Source organism: Teleopsis dalmanni, chromosome 1 (genome assembly GCF_002237135.1).
Source record: "Teleopsis dalmanni isolate 2A chromosome 1, ASM223713v2, whole genome shotgun sequence".
In the NCBI taxonomy this organism is placed as follows: Eukaryota; Metazoa; Arthropoda; class Insecta; order Diptera; family Diopsidae; genus Teleopsis; species Teleopsis dalmanni.
The window spans coordinates 154,437,663-154,448,533 of NC_051846.1; the positions used below are offsets into that span (position 1 = coordinate 154,437,663).

At 34.6% G+C, this 10,871-nt stretch overlaps 1 protein-coding gene across 1 annotated transcript; it reads left to right on the top strand.

The window, feature by feature from the left end:
* The first annotated feature begins 8,385 nt into the window (after positions 1–8,385).
* On the top strand, positions 8,386–9,129 carry LOC119666482 (CENP-B homolog protein 2-like). The gene has a single exon (XM_038075760.1). The coding sequence runs from the start codon at positions 8,386–8,388 to the stop codon at positions 9,127–9,129; it is 744 nt and encodes a 247-aa protein (XP_037931688.1).
* The last annotated feature ends 1,742 nt before the right edge of the window (positions 9,130–10,871 follow it).

Sequence of the window (10,871 nt, forward strand, 5' to 3'; positions counted from 1 at the left end):
ACCATGTGTTTTTTCTAATTGGATGGATTTTTGTAATCAGATAGTGTTTGATTTTCCATCTACGGACACCGATGCTGACGTACACATGAAGTTAATGAATTGTTCAAGAATGACGAATGAAAGTCACGAAGAATTTTACTATCGAGTGCTGGCAATAGGTCGTAGAGGTTTTATGCAAGAGAATTCAATTAATCAATATATTCTCAAAGGACTAAACGACTATGGAATGCAGCAGTCGCTGGCTAGCAATTTGTATGTGACATCAAATGATCTTCTAGTTGCAATACGAAGGCATTTAGCAAATGCGCCACTGCGAGTTCAACAGAGAGTGGATAAAAATATTGCTAGGCAACCGATTTTTAAACCTCCAACGTCAAATACAAAAGGCGAAAATGCACGGATAAGATGTTATAACTGCAACGAGGAAGGACACGTTTCTATAAATTGCAAACAACCACAAAAACGCTCACGATGTAAAAACTGCCAGAAAGTAGGTCACACCGAAGCAAATTGTAGATTTGGAAAAGAGCCGGTAAAAAAAATTAACAAGAATAAAATTTCTCCGTTATCTGGAATCATTAAAGAAGTACAACTAAATGGTGTGTTCTTAACAGCATTTATAGATCTAGGCAGTTCAGTGTCCTTAATTAGAAAAAGTTATGCTACAATGTTTCGTGGTGAAATACCGTATACAGGACGTGCATTGCAAGGGATGTTTGGCGGCGGTTATGAATGTACAACACAGTTAAATGTAACTTTACGGATAGACGCAATAGAATTTTCGGTATCTCTATTGATTATCGAGGACGAATTCATGAATGAGCCAATTTTGGTGGGTAACGACGTGCTGTGCCAACCAGGGATACGATTTGTTATAGAAGATGGTTCCAGTAGAATAGAGAAAATTGAACTAACCAATTTGAGCGTTGATCCCAATATAAATGAAAATTCCAAAGATGAGTTAAATAAGTTGTTGGTAAGCTACGCTGACTGTTTTGCTTCCAAAATGTCAGAGCTGGGTAAATATACCAAAAAGAAATAAACGTCTGACTTTAGAGACGTGCCAGTTAGTAGACGACCATATCGACTCCCTTTTGCAAAACGTGAATGTGTAAAAGAAATTATAAACGAACTTCTCTCAAACAACATTATCCGTCGAAGTGAGTCATCCTTTGCGTCACCAATAGTCCTGGTGAAAAAAAAGAATGGAGAAGATCGCCTATGTGTGGACTACCGGGAGCTGAATAAAATCACAGTCAAAGAACCTTTTCCTATGCCGATCATGGAAGAGCTGTTTTCTTCGTTAGCTGGTAACCGATATTTTACCATGCTCGATCTGATGTCTGGTTATCATCAAATCGCCGTAGAAGAAGGCAGTAAGCAGTACACTGCGTTCATGACTTACGATGGCCACTTCGAGTATAACTACATGCCATTTGGTTTGGTAAACGCGCCAGCTGTTTTTCAGTCAGTAATAAATTCAGTGGTTAGCAAAATGCCAGCAGGTCAAATTATTACATATTTAGATGATGTTGTTATACCAAGCAAAACAATATCAGAAGGTTTACAGCGGTTACAAAAATTCTTGAATATTCTACGTGACGAGGGGCTAAAGCTGAAACTAGCGAAATGTAGTTTTCTGTCAAAAAAATTAATTTCCTTGGCCACCGAATAAATGAAAATGGAATATGTCCAGGCGAAAGAAACATATTTGCAATTAAAAATTTTGAACCAAAGGAAATTCTTCCTAAAACTTCTAATGGTGACATCATAAGCATCAACATAGATGAAATAAAGCTTCTCATTGCATCACTTACAAAGAATAAAGCTCCTGGTTATGACAGTATAACAATCTCTGCCTGAAGAATCTACCAGACAATATAATTAACCAGATCACAATAATTGTCAACGCTGTTCTCAAGCTAGACACACTCCCGTACATCTGGAAACCTGCAACGGTGGTAGTATTCCCAAAAAAGACGAAAATCTAAGATTTTCTCAAAATTGGAGGCCAATTAGTCTGCTATCAGCAATTGGTAAACTCGCTGAGAAAACTATTCTGGGAAAAATAAGAGAAACAATAAAGATGAAAAATCTTCTTCCACCAGAGCAATATGACTTCACAGAAGAGCATTCCACAGATCTTCAACTAGCCAGAATGTCCTAAACAGTGATCAATGCATTTGTGTTATTTGACATCGCCAAGGCTTTTGATAAAGTATGGCATGCGGCGTTAATAGTTAAGTTTTATCACCTAACTAACATCCACAGTAACACACGTTGATAGCATATAAACACAATATAACATAAAGTAAAACCAGTGGAAAGAACGTTAAAGGAAATACATTGAGGATGGAGTGAAAGTTCTTAGTGTAACTAACTCCTTAAATATATCAACATAAGTAATTTAAAAACAAACAAAAGATTTTCAACAACAAAATTTATTTTTATAAACATTTAAGATTTTAAACAACATTTAACAAGAACACTCGTAGAGATAAGTTCACATGTGCGCAGTGATAAAGTTTAAAATAAGTGGTTACCTGCAAAACAATAAAAGTGGAACGAAGTGCATTATAATCAGTATAAGCAGTATGCAAATTAAAAATTAAGACGAATTGTGCAAGTGCTTAAAACTATAAAGAAAAATAAAAAGAAAACTATTCAATAGTAAATAGAATTACATTCGGTATTTGAGCGGACAGCAATTAAGAGATCGAAACTCAGATTCCATAAAATCATAGTGAGCAACTAAACGCAAGAATTTATAATGAAAAATACCAATATGAGTGATATAGAAGACAGTAGTGACATGCAAGGCCAAGTCGTAGTCCCAAACAATAATGCACTTAATGCAGCAAAACAAAGAGATGCTCAAACTAATCAGCGATTTAACAGAACAAAATTTAACGCTGTCTAAACGAAATGAAGAAGTCGAAGATAGTGAAAAAGATAAAAAAAATTCATTATAGTTAAATCAAAAAAGCTGATGAAGAAAAATCATAATACGGAAGATATGGAGAGAACGACACAACATATCAAGTAGATCAACAAACATCAACTGCAGCGACTGAAGTCAATACCATTCCCCATCAACATAACAAAACAAATCATAATCAACACAACAAACAACAAACAGAAATTAATCAATTAGGGAACAAAACTAATAACCATTCCAAGGAGAAAAGTAGTGCCCATCACTACTTCAAAGAAACTCACTCATACGAGTTACAACTAGCCAGTATGATACAACATATTCATAATGCGCTAAGCAGACGAGAATCGAAGAATATAGTTTTCTTTGATATTGCATTCGACAAAGTCTGGCACGACGGATTAATTATGAAAATGCAAGATTTCAATATATCCACAAGCATTACCAAATTAATAGGCAGATTTTTGAAAAATCGCTCATTCAAAGTAAAAGTCAACAACATAACATCGTCTCCAAGAAACATATAGGCAGGAGTACCACAGGGGTCTCCGCTATCCCTCTTATTTTGCTAAAAAGCTTTTTATGAGTAAATAGTCGGCTTCGTGTGCATAAAAATCAACCTTGTTAATTTTTTGTGAGCGATTGCTGTGAAGAAGTTAAGCTACTTTTTTTTTGTTCACATTCACTGCGATGCCATTTTAAAAATATTTTTCATTTGCGAACAGTTCTTTATTAACAATTTTAAATAGATTTTGAAAGTAAATAATTTAGTTTCCAATTCAAATAAAAAAATAATTAATTAAATAAGAAAACAAATTATAGCAGAGATTTTGAATGTACAAATTAATAATAAAAAGTATAAGCAGTATTAATAATAATTAGTGTTAAAGTAATATTATGTATTAGATATGTGGCGAACTCGCCACACATACTGCAGCGCTCTATGTGTGTGAATGCACCCGCACTCGCGCCATCTGTGGGCAAAATGACCATTTTCAAGCAGCAGCTTACTTCAGTGGCTGGCGACTGGTTTCCTTCTTCCTTTTTGCACGTTTTGATAACGCAACGTTTTTTCATTGTCTTGTTTTGTAATTTATAAACATTTGTTATTTTTATTTAAAAATAAAGTGTGTGGCAAAAACCCACAGATATAATTTATAGAAATGCAACCATGCATAAATATTGTATAATGCAACCGTGCATAAATATTGTACAATGTTCTAGTGACATATTAATAAAGTTCTTTTTTACTTCCGTTTTTACTACCGAATGTGCAACACGTGTTTTGCTGCTGCTTTACCTATTATTTGTAACAATTCGTACAAAAAAAAGTGAATTACTAAAAATAAATACACTTTAAAAATTTAAATAAAACATTTATATTGTAAAAGTTAAAAAAAAAAATATACATATATATATTTTTAAATAATATAAGAGAACGTTGTGAACTCTATAAAGAAACAACAAAAACATTAATTTTAATTCATAATTATAGATTATGATTAACGAATTGAGTGAAATAAACGAGGTAATAATCTAACCATAAACGCAGGAAGTACTAATTCAAACATGGAAGCTCGAGAAAAGAAGCAATTCATCCTACAAAACTTAAAATATATCGAACCATTCGATGGCAACAAAAAAAACTTGCTCTGTACATCGGAAATATTGAATCCTTAGTGCCAACTATAGCCACTCTACCGACAGCAGATAGAACATTTTATTTCAACTGCATATTGCGGACAGTAAAAGGATCCGCTTTAAACGTAATACGAAGAGAACAGCCAACTAACTGGAAGGACTTAAAGGAAGTATTAATAAAGGAGTTTGGTGAGCATAAAACAATTTCTACATTAATAAGAAATATAAATAATATTAAATATAAGAATAATATAAAAAATCTATGTGAAGAGTTAAGGATAAAATTAAACTCAGTTATAATTCTTCACGAACTTACCTATTGATTAATAAAATATATAGATTGGAGCTTTAGATAATAGAAGCTCCAATCCTATAGGATGGAGATAAGCAAGCTTCTGGAAAACTTCTAAGAATTTTAGAAGCTACAATTCGATTGGTCACAATCGCCTTGACAACTATAAAAAGCTGGAAGAACGTATTAAGGATAAATTAACATTTCCATATCTATACGGTACCATTAAGATTCATAAATCTGACAAACCCATACGTCCTATATGCAGTCCAATATACTGGTATACCAATCCACTCCATAAATTATGCCAGCATATATTATGGGGTACCACGCAAAATCGTCTCTCTCCTTTATAACGTAGACATCACGTTATAAAGGATATGGTTTCTTAATTGAATGGGTTTTTCCATGTGCCGGTTGAAAAACATAGCAGGAAGTATACAGCATTTGTCACTAAGAGTGGCGTTTATTAATTTAATCGTGCACGGTTTGGCTTTTGTAACTCGCCAGCAGCATTCGTAAGATTTATAACGTACATTTTCCAGAAACTGATGACATAATAGTCTATCGACTACATCGATGACATAGTAGTCTATAGCAATACGCCAGTAACGGGTATTACGAAGTTAGAAAAGGTGTTAGAAGTAGCAGCCAAATATGGACTCAAAATTAAGTGACAAAAATGTTCGTTTGTGAAACAGTCCATTAACTGTTTAGGTCATACAGTAGAGAATGGTACTGTAAAACCAGACTATGAAAAAACGAGAGCAATACAAAAGTTGCCCGTACCTAAAGATTTAAAGGCAGTGCAGTCGTTTTTGGGATTGACTGGCTATTTTCGCAACTTCATTAGGGGATAATGCGAAATTGCGAGACCATTGACAGAACTACTCAAAAAAATATGAAATTTACAATGGGACCAAGACAAGTAGAAGCTGTACAGAACTTGAAAACACTTTTGGTAAAAGAACCGGTACTCCAGTTATACAGCCGTGACGCAAAAACTGAGCTACACACATATGCATCACAATACGTGTTTTGTGCAGTGCTTATACAACAAGTGGAGGATCAATTACCCCCCATTCACTTTTGGAGCAAAAAGACGTCGACAGCGGAAGAAACGCAGCATAGTTATATCTTGGAGACGAAGGCAGCGTTTTTAGCGATGCGTAAATTTCGTCATTATTTGCTGAGTATAAAATTTGTATTAGTGACTGACTGCGTTGATCAATAATAGCATAAAATGCATCATACACAATAAAAAGTTGGGCAAAAAAGAAGGCGAATTACATTACATTGAAAAGGGCGATATACCGCTAGATACTCTACATGTCGATTACGTTGGGCCAATGGACGTAACGTGTAAAAAGTACAAATATATTTTTTCTGTGATAGACGGTTTCACAAAGTTCGTGTGGTTGTACCCAACGAAAACGACATCGGCAGACGAAGTTATAAATAAGTTGACAACATGGGCAGATATATTTGGTTACCCTAAACGTATTAAAAGTGACAGAGGTACAGCATTTACGTCGCAAGCGTTTACTAACGTTTGTGATGAAACCAACTTAGTTCATGTTAAGACTACAACCGGTGTGCCAAGAGGTAATGCCCAAATAGAACGGGCAAACCGCGTTATATTGTCAGTGCTGTCAAAGGTATCGACAGACGATCCGTCGAAGTGGTACAGGGGATATAAACGTGTTCACGTTTATGTGCGCTGGCTGTAGGAGGGATAAAACGTGTTCACTCTTTATATTAGGGTTTGGTAACAGGATATGAACGTGTTCACGCTTATATTTGCTACCGTGGAGGGATATAAACGTGTTCACGCTTATGTAAGGTTAAAGTAGAAAGGACATATATATATATTAAGAAAATTAATATATAATTGTTCTTTTTATACTTTGCTCTACGAGCGATTTTGTATGCTGCTACTCGATTGTCCCAGTCCCTGGTGTGTTTCCGGTGTCTTCAAGAGTTGATTAAGAGCCTCCGCCTGCTTCTGATCACTTTGAGCGTTGATTACTAAGTCCCTTCTCTAAGCAAATGCGTCTTCTTATATACCCATCAGATCAACCTGTAATGTAGCGCAACTGTTTCTTTACGGCTGGTTTGCATTTTGATGTCATTGTGTGCGTGTGCATTCTTATTCTGTTACTTATTTTTTTGTTTACGGCTGGTTATATTCGCCGTTTTTTGTCTCTTGTAACTTTAGTTGCGCGCGCATTGACCTCTCTTCTTTTAGCCACTGCATTATTTTGTTTTAATTCGTCGTTCGTGAAAACGTGTGTTTTATTAAATTTTAATTTGTGGATTGTAATAATTATAATAAATAAAAGAAATATTTAAATTTAAGGTATTTATTTATTACATTTCATTATTGTACATATAATTTTAAAATACAGTGAAATTCTTCATAACAGACAGTCCTATTAACCGGACAGCTTCAATAGCCGGACAAATTTCGTGGACATAGGTTTTTCATTAATTTTTTCATATAAAATGCATTCCAATAACCGGACGCTCTAATAACAGGACGCGGACACTATATTTCAAACTATTTTGATCAAAAAATCTCTCATAAACGGAAAAAATTCAAAAAAATACCGAACCTGTTTTTTAAAAATCTGGAGTTCCCACAATATAAATTCTGTTTGTATTTTTGTCAAGAATTATGTTTCTTCATTTAGTTTGTTAAATAAATTGCATTTAGGTTGTGTGTATTTTTAAGTTGCAAGTGATAACATGGCACCAAAAAAAGGGTACTATCCACTAAAGAAATAATGGAAATTATTAACGTGTTCGAAAACGAAAAATTGTCTGTACGTGAAATCGCAAAAAGGTAAATTTAAACCCATAAAAAATGAAATTTTGCACAATTTTTTGTTTTCAAAGCTTTAATATTGGCAAAACACAAGCTAGAGAATTCGATAAAAATAAAGAAACAATACGTTCTAAATGGGAGTCTGGAGTTAACGTTCATCAAAAGCGAAGTTTTCTTAAAGAAGGTGGCTCTGAAATAGACAGACAAGATGTGTTTTGATTGGTTTGCTAAGGCTAGAATTCAAAAAATTCCTTTGTCTGGCCCTATTGTAGAGGCAAAAGCAATCGAAATAGCAATCAAATTGGGTATATCTAATTTTAATGCTTCAGATGGATGGTTGAATAGATGGCGCTTAAGGAATAATGTTGCTTTCAAGTGCATATCTGGTGAATTTGCAGATGTAAACCAGGAGAATGTAGATCAGTTCAGGGGAAAGTAGCCAGCTTTGTTGAGCAAATACAAGCCCCAGGACATTTACAATGCAGATGAAAGCGGGCTTTTCTTTCGCGCATTGCCTAACAAAACTCTCGCTCTTAAATCTGAAAAATGCATTGGCGGTAAATTTTCGAAGGAAAGACTCACAATTTTGTTTTGCGCAAACATGGTGCGAGCAAAAGAACTCCTTTTGGTTATAGGTAAAGCAGCTCGCCCTCGATCATTTAAACATCATTCAATCATTCAATAAAAAAAATGAGAGTTCAGAATAGAGAAATTGTTTTATTTTTGGATAATGCAACATCTCATCCAAGGGAATTAAACTTAACTAACATAAATATTGTTTTTTTGCCTCCAAACACAACGACAGCAATCCAACCTCTTGATCAAGAAGTAATCCAAAATTTTAAAATTTTCTATAGGACCTTACTTTTAAAACACTTGCTACGTAAAATCGACACTACAAGGTCAGCTTCAGAGCTGGCGAAATCTATTAATGTACTTGAAGCTGTTTATTTCCTTAAAACATCTTGGGATAAAGTAAAAGCAACAACAATCCAAAATGGGTTCTGTAAAGCAGGATTTTCAAAAAGTAATGAAAGTTTTTCCGATTTTGATCCCGAAGATGACATTCCACTGGCACTCTATGCTAAATTTCAGGAAGGACCTGACTTGGCGAATGATTTTGACGATTTTCTCAAAATAGATAGAAATGTCTGCACTGAAGATAACAATATCGAAATTGAATTTGAAGAGCATAACGATAAAATGGACATAAGTGATTCAGATGAAGAACCTAATGAAGAAATAAGTGATCCCATAACATCGTACGATGATTCGTTAACACTTGTTGCACGTTTGAAACAATTTGCCAAAAATGACTTCGTAGCTTTTCAACACATCAAAAATATCGAGAGTCATTTTGAAAATGAGCATTTTAAATTAAAACAATCAATGCTTAAGCAATCAATCATTACAAAATTTTTTCAACCAAAATAGTATTGATATGCAAAAACTAACATATTTTATTGACACATGTAACAATATGTATGTTTGTATATATAATATTTATTATAAAATAATAACGAATTTGCAAAATATATTAAATAAACGACAATTTAATGATAATTTTTTGTAGTCTTTCCCATAAGCGGACATCTCCCATAACCGGACAAAAACACTGCGACGGTGAGTGTCCGGTTATGAGGAATTTCACTGTATTTTCAAATTTACAGTGTTCGCGGATGTTGCAGTGCCAGTACGGACTAGTGTGGTCATATATGTTGGGTGGAATTTTAACGTAAAAATTCCTTTCTTACACTATATACATATATAGTTGCTTCTTACTGAAAACTAAGGAATAGCACATCAGACTCGTGCGGTTTGATACGTTTTAGCGTTCTCATTATCGGTCGCGAGTTCGGCGCGACAAAATAAATTGCTCAAACTGTAGTAAGTCAATTCGCAATGACAGCTTTATAATATGTTAAGAGGCATGTCAAAAACAATTCCACCGCACGGTTAAATGTAGTGGTTTAGACGATTACTTGGAAGGAGTTTTGGACAGGCTCTTTGTAAGATTTATGTGCGAGGACTGTTTTACACTTATACACAACATTGATGAAGTGCGTGAAAAAATGCAACGACAATGGCAAAAGCTTCTGTGAACAACCGGGTGAATACAAAAACCATTTTGAAACAGCACTAGCCAAAAATTACGACAGTTTAATGCAAGCTCAGCAAAAAAGCGAAGACGAACTAAAACTTTTGCTAACAGCAATCGAAAAAAACTTCAGCCAGCGTCTGGAAAATATGAAAGAAGTGAAACGCATATGTGGAGAGGGTGCCATAGAAGTTAAAAAATTTCGCGAAATTGCAGAAACAATAAAAACTCATAAGGAAAAAGTACGGGATGAAATTGAAAGCAATAACAAGCAAAACAAAAAAATCTGTGAAGAGTTAGGGGAAATCCAAAGTAGCGCTTTACAGCCAAACAGTCCAAAGCAAGCATCATATGTTGAAGCACTAAAAGCAAATAAACCCAAAAGAGTAGAAAAAGTGCAAGAATTCAAAAAAGAAGTACCCCTCGTGATCTAACCTAATTCAGAACAAAGTATTGCAAAAACAAAGCAAGACCTAAACAATAAGATAAACCCTGAAAATTTGAAAATCGCTAATTTCTACGAAAGAAACAACGGCACAATTGTTATAGAAACAGAAAGTGATTCCAAATGTGAAAAAATAAAATGTGCTGTAGAGGGTGATATGAGCGAGAATTATAAAGTAAAAGTCCCAAACTCTATTACGCCACGATTTACCAATTCTAGAATCAGTTTTAAATATAACGAACAAGAAATGATTGAAAAATTGCGAAAACAAAATCAGTGCCTCTCTAATTGGGAATTAAAACTAGCAAAAATATACGAAATAAAACGAGATAGTAAAGTACCATATTCTACAACGCAATTTTTGAAACGGACTCGAGTACATTTACAAAAGCTATGAAAGCAGAAAAACTGAACATTGGCTGGGAAAAGTGTAAAATTTACGATGGAACGGATTTAATGATCTGTTACAAGTGCCAGGGATTCAACCACAGGGCGCCTTATTGCAGGTACTGCAATAAGCTGCCGAAAATTCCAATAAAGACACCGCACTCGCGATTGCATAAATTGTATGCAAATGAGAAGCCAGGCCTGGGTCTTGACGAAAATCATTTCGTGCTTGGCAAAAACTGCCCC